The 22414-nt window shown below is 43.1% G+C and overlaps 1 protein-coding gene across 11 annotated transcripts in view; it reads left to right on the top strand.

Annotated features, from left to right (window-relative positions):
- Window positions 1-22414, top strand: part of RPS6KA5 (ribosomal protein S6 kinase A5) — a 182455-nt gene that overhangs the window by 136293 nt on the left and 23748 nt on the right. For all 11 annotated transcript variants that reach the window (XR_005791137.1, XR_005791136.1, XM_040478006.1 and 8 more), the window contains 5 exons: window positions 14174-14324; window positions 17517-17678; window positions 19582-19707; window positions 20566-20699; window positions 21394-21487. Coding sequence is in view for 9 of the 11 variants with exons in the window: in XM_040478006.1 (XP_040333940.1) it covers window positions 14174-14324; window positions 17517-17678; window positions 19582-19707; window positions 20566-20699; window positions 21394-21487 (667 nt within the window). In the remaining 2 variants the exon portion in view is untranslated. The remainder of the gene's footprint in view (window positions 1-14173; window positions 14325-17516; window positions 17679-19581; window positions 19708-20565; window positions 20700-21393; window positions 21488-22414) is intronic.

Raw genomic sequence — 22414 nt, 5'->3', positions numbered from 1 at the left:
ATACTCCCAAACGAGGAATATGTTACCTCCAAAATCCAAAGAGGCCCACTAGGGATTGTGCATCTTTTTTGGTTGTAGGATGGGTTAGATGCAACAACTTCTCCTTCACCTTGGAAATGGTATCTGATGCACTCCACACCACTAGACCCCTAGAAACCACTAAAGTAGAAGGCCTCTGAATTTTAGTTAGATTTATTTTCCACTCTCTTGCCAATCAGTCTAGAGTAGTGGCTACTTCTTGCTCACCAGCTTCAGTGAGCATAAGGTCATCAATGTAACAGATCAGTGTGTATCTTATAGAAGAGAAAGGCAATCAGGAGTCTTATGAACTAAATTATGACATCAGGCTAGAGAGTTGATACACCCCTGAGGTAGGACAGGGAGGGTATATTGCTGGCCTTGCCAGCTGAAAGAAACTCCTTTTGTTGGGCCTTATGGACAGTGGGGGGGAAAGGACATATGCCAGATCAGTAGCTGCGTACCAGCTGTGTGTTAATTTGCTCAAGCAATGCAGCCACATTCGGGTACAGCACTGCAGTTGAAGTCACCACCTGGTTAAATTTATGATACTCCAGTGTCATCTCCAAGATCCATCTGTCTTCTGTACAGGCCAAATCGGTGAGGAGATGGGTAGGAATCACCACTGCTACATCTTTCAAGTCTCTAATGGTGGCACTAATTTCTGCAGTCCCCTAGAAATGTGATGCTGCTTTTGGTTTTACAATTTTTCTAGGTAGAGCCAGTTCTAATGGCTTCCATTTTGCCTTTCCCACTATAATTGCCTTCACTCCACAGGTCAGGGAACTAATACGGGATTGTGCCAGCTGCTAAATATGTCTCTTCCAAATATGCATTCTGGAACTGGGAAAATAACCACAGGATGGTGTCCGGGACCCACTGAAGCCATCGTGAGATGGAGCTGGAACTCCATTGGTCACCTGATCTCCATAAATCCCTACTCTTTTTTTTTTCTCGTTTTAGCATAGAGAGAGAATGCACACACGTGCATGAATGGTGGGGAGGGGCAGAGGGAGAGAGAGAGTCTTAAGGAGGCTCTATAATGAGCATGGAGTCCGATGGGGGGCCCAATCCCACGATCCTGGGGTAATGACCCAAGCCAAAATCAAGAGTTGGATGCTCAAAACAACTGAACCACCCAGGCACCCCATACGTTTTTTGTTTGTTTTAATTTGCTTGGTGGGAACTTTTTTTTTTTTCAACTAGGCTTTATGCCACTACGGAGCCCAATACGGGGCTTGAACTCACGACCGCATAAGCCCCTACTCTGACTGGTGGGCACAGGGATCTCCTGGAATTAGTGCCAGTTCAGAGCCAGAGTCCAGTAGGCCCCAGAAGTCTGGTTATTTCCTTCTCACCAATGTACAGTTCCTCCATTAAAAAGCTGTGGGCCCCTTTGGGGAAGGCTGGGAGAAAGAGTAACAGTATAAATTTTCAGGGTCCTTCCTTAAGGTGACTCATCTTTCCCTTCATTCAAGAGGTTCTGGGGGATATAAACTGGCTCAAATGTGGGAATTCATTGAGGGACAGTTGATTGGGGAAGGGCAGTAGAGATGACAAAGGGACACCAGGAAACTTTGGAGGGTGATTGGCTATCTATGTCACTTACTTTGTGGCAATGATTTCACAGGTGTATACATATGTCAGAACTTACCAAAGGGCACACTTTTTATGTCAGAAGCTTATTGTACATCACCGTTATTTTAGTAAAACTTAAATTTTTCTTAACATGCTTATTACAGGACAGATTAGGAAGGAAATTATTTCTCACTGTTCCAATTTGTTTAATACTGAAGTGAAGTGATCAGTAATATTTCTTGTTAAAATCATAGTTAAAGTCATGCCTGTTATTAAAATTTTAAAATATTACTTTGCTTATTTTAAATGGGCCTTTTGACAGTCTGAAAATGCTTCAGGATTATAGGAAACCTTGGTCATGGTCTTGAGAATTTGGGTTCCTTTGCAAGGTCATACCTGTCATGGTGACAGGTGCAAAGCTAGCCTTAATCTGATGATATTAAATAGTATCTCCTCTGACTGATTCCCCACTTTATGATTCCACATCCACAAGCAGTCTCCTTTTTCCAGTTTTCCTTTCCTCCACAGGTCTGCCTGCAGAGAGGTATATTGCTGCTTATGATGGCAGGAATGTTATAAGCCATGTGATACTCAAATTTAAATTGATTTTATTGCCTTTAGGTCAATCATTTGACATTCTGGTTTTAGAAAGAGAAAGAGCCTGAATCAGAGTGTCTAAATTCTTAAAACTAGAAAATATTTTTCAAGAACTTAGATAACATTCTTTCCCTTTAATCAATTATCCATTTGGTCATGTTATTAATAATTTTTTTTAAAGCTTAGCGTTGACCCATGATTTCGTGGTTTGGGGGTTTTTGTTGTTGTTACTGAAATTTATAAACTGTGTCATCATTCGGTTATCCTAAACTACCTTTTCCTTTCAAAGTAATCGTTCTGATTGTCTTCCTGGTATAAAGTCTTTCATAGTATGTTCTTTTAAAAATATGCACCATTCGGGGCGCCTGGGTGGTGCATTCGGTTAAGCGTCCGACTTCAGCCAGGTCACGATCTCGCAGTCCGTGAGTTCGAGCCCCGCGTCAGGCTCTGGGCTGATGGCTCAGAGCCTGGAGCCTGTTTCCGATTCTGTGTCTCCCTCTCTCTCTGCCCCTCCCCCGTTCATGCTCTGTCTCTCTCTGTCCCAAAAATAAATAAACGTTGAAAAAAAAAATTAAAAAAAAATATGCACCATTCAGTATATATACAATGGGATATTACTCAGCTGTAAAAGAGGATGATATTTTTGCCATTTGCAACAACATGGCTGGACCTAGAGAGTATTATGTGAAGTAAGTCAAAGAAAGACAAATACCATATAATTTCGTTTATACATGGAATCTAAAAAGCCAAACAAACTAGCAAACAAAAAATGCAGAAACAGACCCATAAATACAGAAAACAAACTGATGGTTGCCAGAGGGGAGGAGATAAGTGGCGGGGTGGGGGGGGGTGCAAAATGGGTGAAGCGGGGAGGAGATAATAGACTTCAAGTATGGAAAGAATAAGTCCCAGGGATAAAAAAACACAGCATAGGGAATAAGTAAATGGTAATGTAATAGTGTTGTAGTAATAGTGATAGTGTAATAGTGTAATAGTGTATGTAGGTAGCTATACTTTTGGTGAGCAGAGAATAACATACAGTCTTGTCACTACACTGGACACCTGAAACTAACATAACATTTGGTGTCAACTTGACTTCAATTAAAAAAAAACACATAAATTTAAAAAGTGGAAAAAAATGTACCATTCAGATAAATATATCATTATCTTGTCCCCTGTATTAATTAGCCAGGGACTTTCTTCATCATTGAACCCTTCCATTCCTGAATTTTTGTGATCTTCCCTGAATGCCGTATACTTTCTAGAGCTTTGACTTAAGGTGTTTCAAAAGAACATCTTATCCAAGTTATCTACCTGCTCTTGTTGTCTAGACATAGCCTAAAATGAGAGCAGGCATGTTTTTCTGGTATGTCAAATTTCAAAATGTAATAAGAATGAGAGGGGTCGCCTGGGTGATTCAAGTTGGTTCAGTGTCCAACTCTTGATGTCGGCTCAAGGTCATGATCTCATGGTGTGTGGGATCATGCCCTGTTTTGGGCTCTGCACTGACAGCGTGCAGCCTGCTTGAGATTCTCTCCCTCTCTTTCTGCCCCCTCCCCTGCGTGCACTTGCACATGCCTGTACCCCCCCCCCAAATAGATTTTTAAAAAAGAAGAAGAATGATAGGAAAAGTTTCTCCCTGATGTAAGAGTCCCTTCAACAGGGTCCTGTAGTCCTCTGCCTTCTGTCTGAGCGCCATCCATGAGCGGTGAGCACAGTTGTATAAGGTATTTTCAAGAAAGCCCCTTCCATTAATGAACAACTTTGATTGTATAAAATCCTGCCCCCTTAACGTAAGTTGCAATAAGCTTCATCTAACCTCTGCCCATAAATCCTGGTTCTTTCCTCTAAAGAACATAGACTAGTTGGGGCACCTGGGTGGCTTAGCAGGTTAGGCTTCAGGCTCTTGGTTTCAGCGCAGGTCACGATCTTGCTGTTTTGTGGGTTCAAGCCCTGCATCAGGCTCTGAGCTGGCAACACGGAGCCTGCTTGGGATTCTCTCTCTCTGCCCCTTCCCCACTTGCACTGTCTCTGTCTCTCTCAAAAATAAATAAATAAGCTTCAAAAAAATTTAAGCAACATAGAGTAGTTCTGTTGTTTCTTCCTGACATTGCTTTAGGGAAGTGAAGATAGTTTTATCTAGGATAAACCTTTCATTGGCTTTTCTGAGTCCGTGTCTTATTTTTAGTTCATGTATGTGGCGTGTGCTTTCCATGTGTGTCCCCACTAGCCTTTATTCCCCTTCTGTGTAGAACTTCTGGGCTCTGTGGGGAAGGGTCCACCCGATCACAGTATCTCCATCAGTTCTGTCTGCGCCTCCTCTTTACTTGACTGGGGCTTTGTTACCCATGGTAGTTGAATCCTGTGTCCTCACCTGAGAATCAGGACATACAGGTTCTATTTGCACTTCTTCCGTCATCTTTGACAGGGGCGTTTCTTTGCCTCAATTTCTCTGACTCTGAAATGTAGAAAATATTTGCCATGCGATGTTTATTTGGCATTTCATTATCTGTTTTATTTGGCTTTATTAGTGTATTTCGTTGTATATAGCATAGTGTTCTATAAATTCAGGTCTAAGTGTTATCAAAATAATACTCAACAGAGCTCTTGCTGTACCTTTTAGGTCAGGAGGTTAGCAAACTACAACCCACAGGCCAAATCCATCCTGCTACCTGTTCTCTTGTGGCCTGGGAGCTGGTTTTTGCATTCTTAAATGGTTGAAAAAGTCAAAAGATGAACGATATTTTGTGCCATGTGAATATTCTATGAAATTTTGAGTTTCACTGTCCATTAGTAACATTTTATCAGAACCCAGCTGGGCTCCTTCATTGGGGTATCCCCTCTGGCTGCTTTGGGGGCCATTGCAGCAGAGATGAATATTTGGCCCAGAGACTATGTAGCTTACAAAGCCTGAAGTATTTATTGTCTGGCCTTTCACTGGTTATCCGTCATCCATTGCCCAGTGAGAAACTGCCTGAAAACGCAGTGGCTTAGAACAACATACATTAACTCTCTCAGAGTTCCTGGGGATGAGGAATCTGGGCACAGCTCAGCCAGACCCTCCACTTCCAGGTCACTCACAGGCTGCAAAGTGCTGGGCTGTCGTTGTCTCCAGGCCCACCTGGGAGACGATCTGCTTCCAAGCACGTGTGCTTGTCAGCAGGATTGAGTTCCTCGCGGTTGTTGCATTGAGGGCCTCCGGTCCTGGCTGGCTGTGGGCCAAAGACCACCCTCAGTTCCTTGCCACCTGGGCCTACCTAACATGGCCGTTTGCTTCCTCAAGGCATGCAAACTGGGAAGGAACGGGAAGCGTCTCCCAGGTGGCTGGACTGTTTTGTAACCTAATCATGAAAGCGGTATCCTGTCACCTTTACTGATAGTATTGTTTATAAGCAAGTTACCAGGTCCCACGCACATCTGAAGGGAGGGGATGACCCAAGGAGATTGCTGTGAATATAAGGAGACCACGATCATTGGAGACCATCTTAGAAGTCTGCGTGCCATGGGCCCTTACAAAATGTTTGCTGACCTCTGCCTTAGGTGATTAATTTCTTACTTGTCCTCCGAAAGAGTGTCTGTCTTTAGGGAATTACGTTGATTTTGTGTGGCCTTATTATAGTCTTCTAAAACAAAATTAAGATAGTAGTTTTCTTGTATTCTTTTATGCATGCTGATTAGTAACATCTTGAATTAGTTCATTTGTATTTTTTTAAATGTTATGTTTACGAATGTCTTGCTTTTAGAGTTACACATAGAATAACTTTGGCAAGCATTATTATTTCTTGCCCTGTTTTAAGAGATTATTTTTCCCCCATGGCTTCCGTGTCTCTCTCACATTTTCATGATAAAATCCTTTATCAGCGTATTTTATAAAGGCTTCTTGATTCCCAGTGTGCTGCTCATTTTTTTATTCTCTTCCTCATTTTCTGTATTTTTGTACCCAGTAGCAGCATCTGTGTTTCTTGAGGTGGTTTTGACTAGTCCCCCCCCCCCAAATCCGATGACGTGTGTCACAATAGCGATTCATCTACATGTTCTTCTCTGTGACACAATTGCAGCAGCTGGAGGGCAGAGTCCAGTGCCGGGAGGCTGCAGCTGGGAGAGGAACGGGATGGACATGACCCTGCCCTCAGCTTTCTGTCTTAACTGCCTTAATCGTCCTTCAGCTCGGCTTACTCCTGCTGCCCTTGCATGACGTGTGGGGATAGAGTTGAATCCTGCTGTATCATGAACTTGTCCTCTGAAGCACTCACTCTCTAGGGCACTAGAGGGCTTAGAGCCCTGAACAGAACATAGGAAGAATCCTTCCAACTGTGGGAAGGACCCGCCAGAGGCGCTATTAGAATGGTTACTGTAGTCTGTCAGTGCTCCCCCTGAGACCTGGCCTTGGGTTGTTCCCGGCGAGGCTCTGTGGAGGTACTTATCACCACCTCTCATTACCACCCAGTCGGCTCTCCACTGGTCCCATCCACCTGAAGTCTGAAAGGTCAGCCTCATCCGTACTGGGAGAGGCTGTGGAGGTGGCCTTCTGCCTTTGTGACTCATTTGGTTCAGTTTCTGGAGTAATCTTACTGTTCCTTAGGTGCTCATGGTTCTCCAGCGCCTCCCAGGAAGGGCCTCAAACCTTTCAGGTGATACTCTTGGCTCTGTATTGGCTCTTTGCTCTGACCTTGGCTCTTTTCCCTTTAGCAATCTCTTTGAAATTCTTTGCATTTCACTCTGTTCTTGACTTGAAATACTGCTTTTAGTTTACTGTCCCTTGCAGCCACTTGGTCCTACATCACCAAGGTGTGGTTCTCCACCTTCTCGAATCCCTTTCATCCTGCCCATTAAGGAAAAGGTGCTCCAGCAGAGATAATGGAGTGGGTGAAGTAAAAGCTTCGTGAGCATCGTCCGGGTCACAGAAAAGAGAGAAAGGAAGAGGGACAGGGATGAGGTCTGTCAACAAAAACCAGAGTCAGTGTAGTGGGATCCCAGCTTTAGCCTAAATCTGCACCCACCCTGTGATTAAGACACATTCAGGCATGTCTGATAAAGCCGTCTGGTAGACCCACTAAGTGCATGAGAGTGCAAGGAGGAGGAGCCCAGGCAGATCAGCTCGGTCCTCAGAGGCCTTGGCCCTGGGGGGGCCCCCCCCCCGGCGGGGAGGCAAGTCTAGGTCGTATCCATCACTTTTAGGGAGAAGATGCTATACGTTGAAAAGAAAAAGAAAGCTCTCTTACCAAAATCTTTACAAGATCGTGCATACATCTTTACGTCCTCAAACCTCACAGGGACCAGAAATGTTCTCTCTTCTGCACCAGAAGCCATGGCAGGAGTGAGCACCCCTCAGGTGGCTTGTGAGGCAAGAGAAGGAAAGGAGATGCTTTATGTAGAGTGAAGAAGAGTATTTATAGCTCACTTAAGACATGCCCTGGGGGCTCCCAGGGATTACTGGCTGAGATTTTGAGTAGAGTCCCGGATTTTGCAGGAATTGGTAAAGAATCTCATTTTATTATTCTTACTGGCAATGTCTAAAGAAAGACGGGGTAGGTGGATCAAGGAAGGATCTGGTAACAGCCAAAGGGAAGTGTCCCCTCTGGCAGCCAGTATCTGAGAGCAGGAACAGTCCTGGAGTAGCCCCACAGAGGGGGAGGCTCCCCAGGGCACAGCCGCGTGCCAGCCTCTGTGCCGAGAAGTCCCACATAGCATTTCCTGGAATCCTTACAGCCCTGGAAAACAGGTAGCTGCATGTGCTGTTTTACAGACAAGGAAACTGAGGCTTGTCTTGCCTAAGAACTCAGAGCAACTGGGCGCTGGGACTGGGGTCAAGTACAAAATGACTCCTGGAAAGTTGCTTCATGCTGTCCCATGGCTCACACTTGGTTCTGTGCTGCGGTTTTCTTTCCTAGAGCTGAATGCTTATTTCAGGTAAGGGATTGGGAAGTACCGGCCCAGACAACAGGGTGATTGATTTCATTCATCTCTGGAATATTTGCTGGGTGGTTTTTACCTCCTCAGGCAGAGGAGAAATACAGAGGCAACGTTCTTGTCCTAAGAAAACTTGTATACTGTTCAGGAAGATGTGAATAAAAGGATGACAATTCATAATACCAGGAGTTTGGGGAAGTATTGGAGTGGTGAGATGACTGCCATGGAAATACAAAGGCGGCATGGACCCTTGGGGACTGAGAGTGTCAGGGAAGCGTTCATGATGGAGAGACCACATGGGCTGGGCCAGGAGGACCCAGAGGCTTGCAGAGGCTGAAGGTAGAAAAGAAGGCCTTTTGGGCAGTGGGAAATACCCACAGAGGGTTCAAGTCTTCCCAGCCCCCATGCCAGGCTTGTGCTGGTCTCCGTGGGTCTGTGATCTTATAAATCAAGTTCATTCTGTTGTTCCTGTTCTAAAAGTAACGTTCACTATAGTTTAAAACGTACATAAGGGAAAACCGTAATAACACCCAGAGACCAGCACTGCCAATATCTTGATATATTTCCTTTTAGTCTTTCACATCTGTATAATGTTGTACTTATGCTAGAAATATAACTTCATATTTTCCAGTTTTTGCTTAAAGTTATACACATTCTCATGTATACAAACTCTTTGTACACATAATTTTGCAATGGCTGCGTAATATAGCATTGAGTAGATGCACCATAATATTCTTATCTAGTTAGAGTGAATGAAGTTTGCTGAAAACTTCCTAACTCAGGCAGGCATATAAGTAGTCCGGTAATTCTGGGACCACATGGGAACCAGCAAGGGAGAATCAACAATGTTAAGTCACAAAATAGGAAAGATTGTGAACTTTGAAATGGAGGACAAATAGAATCACCCCAAGAGAAGGCATATGCTATTGGTGAAAAAACAAAGATGTTATCTGCAGGCATCTGTTGCAACTGAGGAAGAAAGATCCTGAGTGAGCAAGGTATCGTAAATGGAAAATAATCAGATGTGTATTTATTCAGGAAGTATATGTTGAGGACTTGCTATATGCTAAGCAGTGTTCTAGGCCCCAGGAAAAAAGCACTGAACAAAATTGCCTTTAAAACGAATCTCTCCTCCCTCAGAGCTTACATTTTAGCTGGGAGAGATCAGAGTAACCAATCAATAAATACAAATAGTCTTCAAATGCCATGGAGGAAAAGAAAAGAAAGGAGAGGGATGAATAAGGTGGGGAAATAGGTATTTTTGTTCGGATGGTTCCAGAAGGCTGCTGTGATAAGGTGACACTTGAGCAAAGACCTCAGTGGGGTGACAGGTGAGCACTGCCCACTGTACTAACAGCATTGTTGAGACAGTTCCGTATTGTTATATTGTTGTGATCATAAGAAACACGTGCACACTTTCATGAGCTCACTTTTTCCGCCACATTTGATATGAAAATGTTCGAATACCTGTCACAGTGGAAACCTGCCCACACACTGCCGTGATGCTACCTGACTATTTTACCATCCTTGCTTGTTCTATATCTACCCATCTGCCCATCTTGCTCCCCATCATAGTTTTAATTTTAATCTCGATGTTAGTACTCTTTAGTTCATACATTTGTTTTTTTTAATTTGAGAGAGAGAGAGAGAGAGAGAGAGAGAGTGTGTGTGTGTGTGTGTGTGTGTGTATGAGGTGTGGAGAGGGGTAGAGAAGAGAGAGAGAGAGAGAGAGAGGGAGGATCTTAAGCAGGCTTCACACTCAGCATGGAGCCCAATGTGGGGCTTGATCCCATGACCCTGGGATCAAGACCTTAGCTGAAATCAAGAGTTGGATGCCCAACCTACTGAGCCACCCAGGCCCCCCAATCCATACATTCTTAAGCTAATCAGATGTGAATTTCTTTTACCACAGAGGTTCTCAGAAACTTAACACTCATGAATAGAAAGAAATTTTACATTCATTTTTATATTACTGGTTTTAATTTTATTTGATTTTCTTTTTTCATGTAATTCCTAATCCATTTGGAATTCATTTCAGGTTGTGGTACGGGGCAAGGTCTTGCTTCGTTTATTTCCCAAATAGCTGGTTTCCCCAGCACATTTGTCAAACAATGTGGCATTTCCCATGTTGGCTGGTCCCTTTTCAAAAACAATGTAAGTTTGTGTATATGCCTGGATGTTTTTCAAGTTGTCTCTTCTGTTCATGTGATTTGGCTGTTGATTTACTTTGCTAGCACCTCACTTTTACCATCTTGTTTCATAATACATTTTAACATGTGGCTAGGCAGATCTTTTCCAATTATTTTATTTTTCAAAATTTCTTAGCTCTGTTATTTGCTTCTTCTTGCAAAAAAATATTAGGAGCATCTATGTTCTGGAATATCAAGTTAAAATTTTGTGTGTATGTCTTGATTTGAAAGGAATCTTTCCTTACCTTTAGAACAGGGATAATAGTGGCTGCCTATTGATAGGATTATTGTATGGATTAAATGATAACAAACACAAGAAGTGTTTAATGTGATATGTCAACTCAGAGCCTGTTCTGATTTTCCAGAGAGCTCTAAGATTTATTTGGGCTCAGTGCTCCTGGGCGGCTCAGTTGGTTAAGCATCTGACTCTTGGTTTTAGTTCAGGTCATGATCTCACAGTTCATGAGTTCAAGCCCTGCATAGGGCTCTGCACTGGCAGTGCACCCTAGTTGGGATTCTCTCTTTACCCCTCCCCTGCTCTCTCTCTCTCTGTGTCTCTCTCAAAATAAATAAATAAAAACTTTTTTTAATGTATAAAAAATAGATTAATTAATTAAAGGGGGCGCCTGGGTGGCGCAGTCGGTTAAGCGTCCGACTTCAGCCAGGTCACGATCTCGCGGTCCGTGAGTTCGAGCCCCGCGTCGGGCTCTGGGCTGACGGCTCAGAGCCTGGAGCCTGTTTCCGATTCTGTGTCTCCCTCTCTCTCTGCCCCTCCCCCGTTCATGCTCTATCTCTCTCTGTCGCAAAAATAAATAAACGTTGAAAAAAAAAAAAAAAAAAGATTTGTTTGGGCCCCACCCCATTACAGTTCATTTCTCAAGTTTCCCAGATTCCCTTTGGAGCTAAAAAAGAGTTCTGGGTCATTACCAACTCAGAAATCTAGAACATTCGAAGAGGTCAAGTGGCAACAACACCTGAGAAATGTCTCCCTGCCCTTGTTGCAGGATGTTCTAGTATTGTCACGGCTAAAGGTTCATGAGCATCCTCCACCTACGTCCCCCTTTCTGCAGTGCGCATTCTGCGTAACTGCGCTGGTCTGAGCTTCAGACTGACATTCATACTCACAGGTCACAATAGGCTGTAATCTGGCACCAGTTTTACTTAGCTTCCTGAGATACAGATCAGGAAACATGGGTATCAGCATGACAGCATCAAGCACCTCTTCATCAGGGGTCCTTGCAGTCACCAGGCCTGGCTGGCCAGCCCACAGAGGGCACACTCAGCCATTAGTGATGAGAACAGGTGGATGGGTGACCCCCACATGGGAAGGCCACTACGGGACTGCATTGTTCTACTCCTCTGTGCACAGCTTCCACCGCTCACCCCCCTTCCAAGGACACCCTTGGGGTAAGAGACAACACCCAGAAACTTGTGTTCTCTGAGTTTTAAATAGTCCTGTCTGCTCACACATCTCAGGGGTGACTTCGCGATAACCAGGCACAGCTGTCATTTCACATGCATCTCGGCCCCGTACGTTTCAAGGAAGTAGAAGAGGAAGAGATATCTTCCCCTGGAGAAGAGATTTAAGCCTGCTGGGGGCTCTTTCTCCTGACCAGCGCACTTCCATTTCTGGTCCTCTTCCTGGCCCTACGGTTCTCCGCGGGATTAGGCTTCAGAACCTCTCCACACACTGAGGAAGCCCCGTGCCACTCCGCTTACCGAGACGACAAGGAGCCTAAGAAGCGGTCCTGCTGTGCTACCTCCTGCGTGGCCCCTGCTTTCACTCCTGCCAGCCGGGGTGCGTGCTCACCATCGCCTGCCCAACCTCCTCCGGCTGCTTCTGGCCGTGTTCGCTGCGGCCAGGAAAAAGGGAAGCTTTGGGGCCACCACTGGTGGTCCCTCTCGTCCCCTCGTCAGTACTGCTCCGAGAAACCCCTTCAGATTTCCACTCCATCTCTTCCTGATGTGCTCCCTGCCTCACTCCAATGTCACGCTCCAGTTCCTTGCGTGTGGCACCTGCTGCAGCCGTCGGTCGCCCACCAATGCTGCCTGCGTGCCCAGACCTCCGCCCCAAGTTGTACGTGGAGTCTCCCGCCCCTCTTCGCAGCTTGGCATCTCAGTGGGTCCATCCCTGTTTCCGGGTGCTCCCTGTTCTCTCGATGCCCCTCCTTTTGTGGATGAACCGCCAGGGTTGGCATGACCGTTGCTTTCCCTAAGTGCCTGTACGGAGTAGACTTCCAGCAAATGCCGATGACTCAGGTGTATGGACCTACAGAATCAGTACCTTTCGACAACGTCAGCCAAAGTGCTTATTTCTCAGCCAAAGTGAATGTCAGCAACAGGGTATCTATTGCCTGATCCTTTCACACAAAAAGTCCCTGCCTGCTAAAAGCACATGAAAGGTGGGGAAAATGGAAAAGTCTCTGCTTAGCTTTCCCTCAGAAACCGGGCTGCCAGTGTCTCTCAGAGACGCCTGTGCCTGGTCCCAGGAGAGGATTCTCTCCAATGCAGAAAACCCTGACGAGCAGCGAGCCCTGGGGGAACACTAAAGAACCCTAAAGAGAAAAAGTGTACTTCTTTTTTTCCCCTTGTTCTGTCCGGGTTTTCTTGCATCCCCAGGATGGAGTGCCAGAAGCGGGATTAGCTTTGAAATGAACAAGACGGCTAGAATTTCCAGTGAAAACTTACAGTTCCACTGTCATTTCACTGATTCTCAGTGGCTACTGGCTGTGGTTTTCTCTGTGGTTGGTGTAGCCGAAGGGAGCCAGGGGCACACAGGTCAAGCGCTTGCAATGTTCCCGGTGCAGCGCTAAGCACTGTCTTCGCTCACTTAAGCATCATAATACCCATTTTAGGTTAAGGAGACCGTGGTGTGAAGACGTTCATTAACTCTCAGAGTCGCACAGCCAGTTAGCAGCAAGCCAGGGTTTGAATTCGGTCCGGCTCCGGAGTCCATGTGCTTAACCACACTGTGCTGTCTGTTACAAATGTGTTACCTGGTTTTGTTCCATAACGGCTATTAATATTTTAATGCCCAACAGGGAATCTTTTTACAAACCCGAATAAAGGAATAACTATCTCCGTGTATACCGTGTTAAGCTTCTTAATTTCAATCCGTCCCTTTCATTATTCTTTCTCATTATTCATCTGCCCTTTCACAGAGGCAGAGGTACATTTGGATTGGATTGATTTCTTCCATGATCTTAGCATAAATTCAAATATTTCATCAAGAAACTTGATTATCTTAATGTTTCACTTTCCATAGTAAACAGTAGACTTTACCTTTGAGTTCCTTATAGGGCTTACCTGACTGTTTAATAGTGGGAGGTAATGAAGCAGGTGATCTCATCCCATGAAAAGCCCCAGGTCCGGTGCTCATTTTCAGATGTTAGGAGTGGAGCCATGTCCCAGTGGCTGTGACCCTACCTGCGTTGGCCTGCCTTCCCTCCCCATTCCCGCCGGGCCCAGCTGTTCCCTGGCACACAGGGAAGGGGAAGAGAGAAGGGTATGATGGTTGGAGCTGAGTGCTGGATTGACTTCTCTGAGTTTATTAGGAGTTGTTTCCATTGGGAAATCTTTCATCAGAGAGTCGAGTCAAGGTCTAACCTGTCCCAAGCCTTCATTTTTTTCCCCAATTAAATATTTGGGGTGGTGGTTCCCCATTAAGAGCAACTTACACTGAAAAAAATGATCCAACGCTTTTTGTCTCTGCTTAGTTTCGGAAATTCGATTTCATGGCATCTCATTTTAAATTCTCTTGCTCTGCTTTTCACATACAGTTTAGTTTCAAAGTGTGTGACACAGTACTTGTCTTGCTAAGAATATCGTCACTGTAACTTCATCCTCTGGTTGTTTTAATAGCAAGTTTTATCTGTCAACAGGAGAATATTAAAAAGCGAGCCTCCATATCCTCAAGAAATGAGTGCTTTAGCTAAAGACCTGATTCAGCGTCTTTTGATGAAAGATCCCAAGAAAAGATTGGGATGTGGTCCACGTGATGCGGATGAAATCAAAGAACATCTCTTTTTTCAGGTGAAATTTATTGAACAGATGGTTTTATATGGCCTGCTATTTGCAGGGTGTTTGGCATTCTTCATGAAATGAGTGAACATGGCCCCTTTTGGAGACATTTGCTCCCTATCTTCACATACACTGTACCTTTTTTTTTTTTAGATAGCAGGGACCCTGTAGGAATCCTAGGATCAGAATTCTCCTTGGAGGGGCATCTAGGTGGCTCAGTCAGTTAAGCGTCTGACTTTGACTCAGGACGTGATCTCACAATTTGTGAATTCGAGACCCACATCAGGCTCTCTGCTGTCAGCACAGAGCCTGCTTGGGAGCTTCTGTCTCCCTCTCTCTCTGCCCCTCCCCCGCTTTCTCTCTCACTCTCTCAAAATAAGTTAACATTTAAAAAAAAAAAAAAGAATTCTACTTAGAGACACCTAAATGGTCTTTTTCTGCCTAAATGAAGTGAGAGTGGGGAGGACCATAATGGCGTTCAGTCTTCCATATGCTTATTGGTTCGAGTTTTGAGTATTGGTTTCTATTTATGATCTTGAAATTTAGGCATATGGACTGAAGAAGCTTTTATTTTTTACTTTTCTCTCAGTTCACGAGCCATTCCCACCAGTGTGTTTTGCCCTTTAGACAGTGATTTCATCCTTTCTCCTTTTCTCAGGAGCAATCACAGAAAATTTAAAATGTGCCTATTTCTCAGTTACTTATCTGTAACATAGATTTATTTATTTATTTATTTATTTACTTACTTATTGCTTATTCTGAAGAAACCTAATGAGACCATTCTACAGAGCACCAATACATCTGCTTAACTTAGTTTGCTCACTTTAGTAAAACGAACAAAAGAACTCCAAAATTTTAGATAACTGGGGAAAAGAATTGAATTGGCTGAGTTGGCTAGCTATTTAAGTCTGAGTAGTCAACCCAGGATACCATGACCTCAGTTTTTAAAACCCTGAACTTAGGACTCTTAAAAAATTTCATCACCTCAGTAAGCATGACTTAAATATTTATGGTCTAAAGGGACCATCCGGGTTTTATTTTTATTCTGCAAACTGAGCTTTTACAGTATTATCACCAGAGTATATGAAAACGCCTAACATAACACAGGAAAACTGCCCTAGAGTAACCTCTGTGTTGTCTATTGTTTTTTAAATCTAGAAAAACAAGTAATGGTTGAGAATAAGAATTACCTCTCTGTATTTCTTATCTTTTTTGTGTGTGACGTATTTTTAAATTTTGTTTTAGAGAGAGAGAGAGACAGAGCACGAGTGGCGGGGAGGGGCAGAGAGAGAGAGAGAGAGAGAGAGAAAATTCCAGAGGTTCCATGCTAAGCATAGGGTGTGACAGGGGGTTTGATTCCACAACCCTGGGATCATGACCTGAGTCAAAATCTAGAGTTGGACGCTTAACACCAACTGAGCCCCCCTCTCTGTATTTCTATACTCAAAAAAAGAGCACCAGTCTCTCAGCTGTAACCCGTTTAAAAATATGTTACCACACATCTTACAGAAGTTCAGTAACAAATACATTTAGAATAAAATTAACTTCTCAATGTGTACATTTCATAAATTAGCATGGCTTACAAAGATTAGTAGTTGAACAAACTATTTCAAATACCTTGTTGAGAAATGTGGCTGAAAATTTAACAATGTAAAATTCAAGGAAGTGCTCAAGCAAAATACCCCCATCATATTTTCCTAGGATCTTTTTCACTACAGTTCACTATATTTGTGAATATTACAGTATGTCTTTCATATTACAGAAATTTTTCTGTAGCTTGAAATAGTAATTTTAGGTTCCTTAATGGCTTTGCTTTTTAAATGACAAGGACTCTTTAGGAAAGACCAGAATCCAACTTGTAAAGACCTAAATGGAGAGGACGTGGAGAGGAACGTAACAGCGATCAATTTTCTACATACTAAACATTCTCCTGCTAACAATATATCTCTTTAAATTACCCCTTTCCTCTAGAAGTTTCTCTTAATGTATGTATAAATAGCCAAGCACATATCATATGCTTGTAATGGAAAACATTACAGCCACACGGAGGACAGAGCGCTAACGAGAAAATCAAGAGACTGACCCTTCCATGAGCTAATGTTTAAGTGAGAAGTTTAGTTCTTACTTTCAGGCTTCAGTTTCCATCTGGGTCTAAAGGAGATGAGCTAATTGGTCTCTAAAGCCCACGCTGGCTGAAAAACTTGAAGATCTGTAATCTAATGATTTTTTTTCTCCATTGCCTCCACAAGAGGGCATAATAAAAACATTTTTTCGTTAGTTGATTAAACTTCCTGAACGTCATCCACTGTCTCTGAAATCAGAATGCGTCTTACAATGGACAGCTTAACCATTCTACTTCATAATGCCTTTTCTTTCTTCATGGTACATGAAATCATGGCACATCTCACTATGAATGAGGACATCTTAGATTTGAAGAAATATGTTAATAGAATAGCTGTGGGATTTGATTCAATAAGTATTATCTGAGGTTGTTTTAAGTGACAGAAGGAGCACAAAGAAAATAGAGCACAGAGTTGGCTCTATTTATCAGACAACAATTGTCTGGCATGGGGGGAGAGGGGGTTTGGATTATCCCATGGGGGAGACAAGAAGCAGTATTTAAAAAGCTAGGATACAGACTTAAATGAGAAAAGGGTGATTATATCAGTATGATAGGATCATTTAAACTTACAGACGTAAACAAGTGCATGATTTATAGTGAGTTTATTTTCTAGTCTGTCCAGATGGCCAGGAGGAAGAGCAGGTCTAGGAAGAAAGCTACCTAACTTTGTCTCTAGAAAATAGGAATATTAGAGTCAGCATTCATATTCATAGAGCATTGAAAAGCCCTTTGTCATCATTCAGTTTTATTTTGTTCTAGCCTCACACCTTCAGGACAAAAGTAATTTTTCTGTTTTCCCTATGGGTGAATTAGGATATCCTGGTGCCCCCCGGAGGATACGGCCAGACCCCACAGTGACGGAAGGCAGTCTCCTCATTCAGGCATAGCATTGAATGCAGCAATAAACTGCAGTCAGAAAATGTGCTCCTGCTTGGGAAAAAAACGTATTTATAATCATTGGTTTGAAAGATGTGCCCTTTCCTTGTTGACTAATTAAAACCCTAATCCATCTGTGTTAGTCTCAGAAAATATTTCCACTCTGCTGGTCTCTACTTTGTACCCATTTTCTTTTTCTGTTTCAGAAAATAAATTGGGACGATCTAGCTGCCAAAAAAGTGCCCGCCCCATTTAAGCCGGTCATCCGAGATGAGTTAGATGTGAGTAACTTTGCAGAAGAGTTCACAGAGATGGATCCCACGTACTCCCCGGCTGCGCTGCCCCAGAGCTCCGAGAGGCTGTTTCAGGTAATCTCCAAGAGAGGGCGCTCCTGTGTGGCGGCCGGCTGTGCTGTGAAAGAAAAGATTAATTTTCCCATATAAGTGTTCTTGGCGTCTTTAAAAGCAAGATTCTCTAATCTCTTCAAAATGATTAAATATGGAGATGTTGCAAATTATTAACTGAGGCTTATGGTCTGTGACATAGTAGATATTACTTACGTGTTGTTCTTTTTTTTTTTTCATTTTATTTTTTATTTTTTTAAATTTACATCCAAATTAGTTAGCATCTAGTGCAACACTGATTTCAGGAGTAGATTCCTTAGTGCCCCTTACCCATTTAGCCCATCCCCCTCCCACAACCCCTCCCGTAACCCTCAGTTTGTTGTCCATATTTATGAGTTGCTTCTGTTTTGTCACCCTCCCTGTTTTGATATTATTTTTGTTTCCCTTCCCTTATGTTCATCTGTTTTGTCTCTTAAAGTCCTCATATGAGTGAAGTCATATGATTTTTGTCTTTCTCTGACTAATTTCACTTAGCATAATACCCTCCAGTTCCATCCACGTAGTTGCAAATGGCAAGATTTCATTCTTTTTGATTGCCGAGTGATACTCCATTGTATCTATATCTATATATCTATATCTATATCTATATCCACCACATCTTCTTTATCCATTCATCCATCAATGGACATTTGGGCTCTTGCCATACTTCGGTTATTGTCGATAGTGCTGCTATAGATATTGGGGTGCATGTGCCCCTTTGAAATAGCACAGCTGTATCCTTTGGATAAATACCTAGTGGTGCAATTGCTGGGTCGTAGGGTAGTTCTATTTTAGTTTTTTGAGGAACCTCCATCCTGTTTTTCAGAGTGGCTGCACCAGCTTGCATTTCCAAGTTCTTTATGTAAAGAAGTGTTGATTTTTTTACTTGAAATTTTATTTCTCTTCAGTTTCTTTTATAGAAAAATACAAGACTACTTCATTTTACCTCTAGCATATAAAATTGTCTTCAGTTCATAAAAAGTGTTATCTGATTCTTTATCTTCAGTGAGAAATCTTAACTGTTTTCCAACTCCTAAAAAAGAATTAGGGAAGATTTTATACTGAGAAAAAGGTCTTTCTCAGACTTATACTATTAAATGGTATCAGAAAGCTATTAAAACCATTAAAGACTATTAAATGCTATCAGAGATTCACTTCTGGACCCCCATAAGTATGCCATAAGTATGGCTTCATCTGGTCACCTGGGCTGTGTCTTCGGACCTTAATAACACTAATGTCTAGCACGTGGCTGAGCACATAGTAGATGTTTCAAAAATGTTCTTTGAACTAGTGAGTGTTCTAGCTTGAGCAGATTTATCATCTGTCATTATACCCCTTTTGGTTCATTCTGGCACGTCGTTCTGCCATTTGATTTTTATTTCTTTTCCAAAACTCCATTTGAAATTTTTAGTCTAAGGAAATCTAATCAGAGTCAAATAATTGCTAAATTAGAAACTCGCTGTAGTGAAACTTGCTATTTTTTGAGCTTGAAAAATGATCTCTTGGGCCACTTTGTTTAATAGCTTAACTGTACCTTTTTTGAGAAGCTAGTTGCGTTCCTAAGTGAACTTTCATCAGCAATGCGAAAGAACTCCATCTCTGAGTCAGATATTGGGGGTGGAATTGGACAGAAGGTTTTTCTGCCTTTAATTCTGAATTGGTTTAATTCTACCAGAAGATGGCATTATCTCCTTCGGAAAAGTTTGTCTCCATTGATTTGAAATCTCCATTGATTTGCATTTTAGATTGAAAATAAAATAAAATTAGATTCATCTCCACACATATTTGAATGTTTTTCACAGAGAGTGAAAAACATTATTACAATCTGGACTGTGCTAAACTGGAAAATTGCAAACCCTCGTTCCTTACTCTTCCTTTTCTTTCTTAGGGCTATTCCTTTGTCGCTCCTTCCATTCTGTTCAAGCGGAACGCGGCCGTCATAGATCCTCTTCAGTTCCACACAGGAGTTGATCGCCCTGGAGTGACAAGTGTCGCCAGGAGCGCAATGATGAAGGTATACATGTGCTTAATTAAATGATACAGTTATGATTTAAATACCAATGCTAATTAACATTGTCAAGGCCAATGAATTTAATAGGCTTACCATTTGAGTAAGGTGCAATTTTAAGAAATGAATAAATGGAAATAGCAATGTTTGCCCTAGAGAATTAATCACATCCATTTCAATGAACTCCTTTTTGCAGTGATAGCAAATTATATATCTTAAAAAATTATACAGATGAAAGTAGAAATAATCTAAAGCAAGCTGAATCTTGGAAGCATATAAATATATTCCATGCATATCTATTAACATTAATAATGTTCTTTAGGGGTGCCTGGGTGGCTCAGTCGCTGGAACATCCGACTCCACTCAGGTCATGATCTCGTGGTTCTTGCGCTCGAGCCCTGTGTTGGGCTCGCTTCTGTCAGCACAGAGCCCACTTCAGATCCTCTGTCCCCCTCCCTGTCTGCACCTCCCCTGCTCATGCCCTCTCTCTCTGTCTCTTACACACAAAAATAAATATTAAAAGAAATAATAATGTTCTTTTACTCCGTTACTTATCCCTCTGTGTTCCTAGTATTTTCTTTTTTTTTTTTTTAAGTTTCTTTTTATTTTGAGAGAGAGAGCACACAGTCGGGGAGGGGCAGAGAGAGAGGGAGGGAGGGAGAGAGAGAGAGAGAGAGAGAGAGAGAGAGAATCCTAAGCAGGCTCCATGCTGTCTGTACAGAGCCCAGTGCAGAGCTCGAACTCCCAGACCGTGAAACCATGATCTGAGCCGATATCTAGAGTCAGATGCCCAACCAACTGAGCCACCCAGGCGCCTCAGTTCCTAGTATTCTCTTAAGGTAAATGATATTGGTTTCTTATCAGGACTCCCCATTCTATCAACACTATGACCTAGACCTGAAGGACAAGCCGCTGGGAGAGGGAAGTTTCTCAATATGTCGAAAGTGCATACACAAAAAAAGTAACCAAGCGTTCGCAGTCAAAATAATCAGCAAAAGGTAGGGACCATTTCTGGCATCCTTTGGCATTCTTTTGTATGGACTCATCCTGGTCAAGGAATTCTGTAAATTAGGATTTTTATTTTGAAATCAGTGGTTTCTTGTAAAGCTTTTTAACCTTGGGTGTAGCCATTCAGCTCATTAGCTGATCCATTATCCTCTGACTCTAATAGATGTTTGCTGGTAAAGTAATCCATTTGGGACGTAAATCATGGCGTGACAGGCTTTCGAGTCTACCGTGAGAACATTTTCCGTGGCAGTGATAATCAGACTTGCCCCATTCATTTCGACAGCTGTTGCCACTCCTAATAGTTGTGTATCTGAATTTTTTTTTTCTGAAATTACTTAGCAATTTGCTGGCAGCTTTTGGGAGCCAGCTAGTTGTTTTGGGAACTCATTATTACTTCCATGATTGTGTATTCTTACTACCAAAATGTCAGGCAAGTGAGGCACCCATTTCTTCATGATGGGCTCTTTTCTGACTCAGAAGTAATCATTTCCTCAGGAATAATGCATTACTTGTTCTGGTGGGTGGTATGATTCATTACTGTCATGGAAACCTCATTGTGATACTTGAACACTTACATTCTGAACACGCTGTAAATAAACACAAAAGTAGGGCTGGGATAATACGGACATGAAAACTTGGTGAAGAAGGTACGTACGTGGAGGCTAATCACTTTCATCCCTGCAGGATGGAGGCCAATACTCAGAAAGAAATAACAGCCCTGAAACTCTGTGAAGGACACCCCAATATCGTGAAGCTGCATGAAGTTTTCCACGACCAGGTATCTCACACTACTTTTGTGTCCCTACTGACTCACACAGAGTTCTTTTTTCCAGTTGAGTTGCAACTGCCGGGGTCAGAGTCAGAGATAATGGGATACGACCCGGCCACCAGAGAGGGCAGAGAAACTTCTTACCCACCCCCAAAACCAGTGCACGCTTTCACTTCTGCTCTTCTCACTCAGTCATGGGCATATGTGACATGGACGAAGGGCAGAGGGCAGGGTGGGTCACAGCTGCTGGGCCTCCCACCGGCTCAGCTGCAGCCCTCCGCAGCTTAATCCCTGGACTTCTCAGTAGTCAGTTAACGATCAGCCTTCGACTTTCTTTTCACTTCTAGAATAGGATTTAGAGTTTAAGCCTAGTTAATGCAAGCTCCAGAACAAAGATGAAGCAGAAGGGCAAGGGTACCCCCTTTCCCCTCCAGATGGCACGTGCACTCAGACCACAGGCCAGGTCCTGCTTTGCAACAGGACCCCGTGCAGAAGCATGTACCTCTGGATGTGGGAGGAATGTGTCAAGTCCGTGTCTCCTCAGCCCCTCCACCGCCAACCTCCATGACAATAGTTGCTCCATTGTTGACACATTTCCCCCTGAGACTGGGGGGGAAGACACAGTCCTACTTGAGACAGCATGCTAAGCACAAAAGCCGATACCAGTCCTGGATGCAGCTGACCCTAGCTTTACCAAAGAAAAAGCAGACTCAGAAGGGTCGTGAGCCCTGTCCATGGTCACACAGCAGGGCCATAAGCATCTAGTCGGGAAAATCTGGGCCATCTCCACTGTGCTACTGTAACAGCATGTCCTGGGTAGGCCGAGGCCCAGTTCTCCACCACACTGAAAGTTCCCAGAGCACTGGAATGATACAGCTTAGCCACAGTGACTGCTGCCCTTTAGTATTGCATACCTTACATGGTCCAGGTACCGTC

This window comes from Herpailurus yagouaroundi, unplaced genomic scaffold, assembly GCF_014898765.1.
Source record: "Herpailurus yagouaroundi ecotype Mexico unplaced genomic scaffold, PumYag 141, whole genome shotgun sequence".
NCBI lineage: Eukaryota > Metazoa > Chordata > Mammalia > Carnivora > Felidae > Herpailurus > Herpailurus yagouaroundi.
The sequence above is the reverse complement of the archived record's forward strand: the minus strand, read 5'-3'. Positions and strand labels throughout refer to the sequence as shown.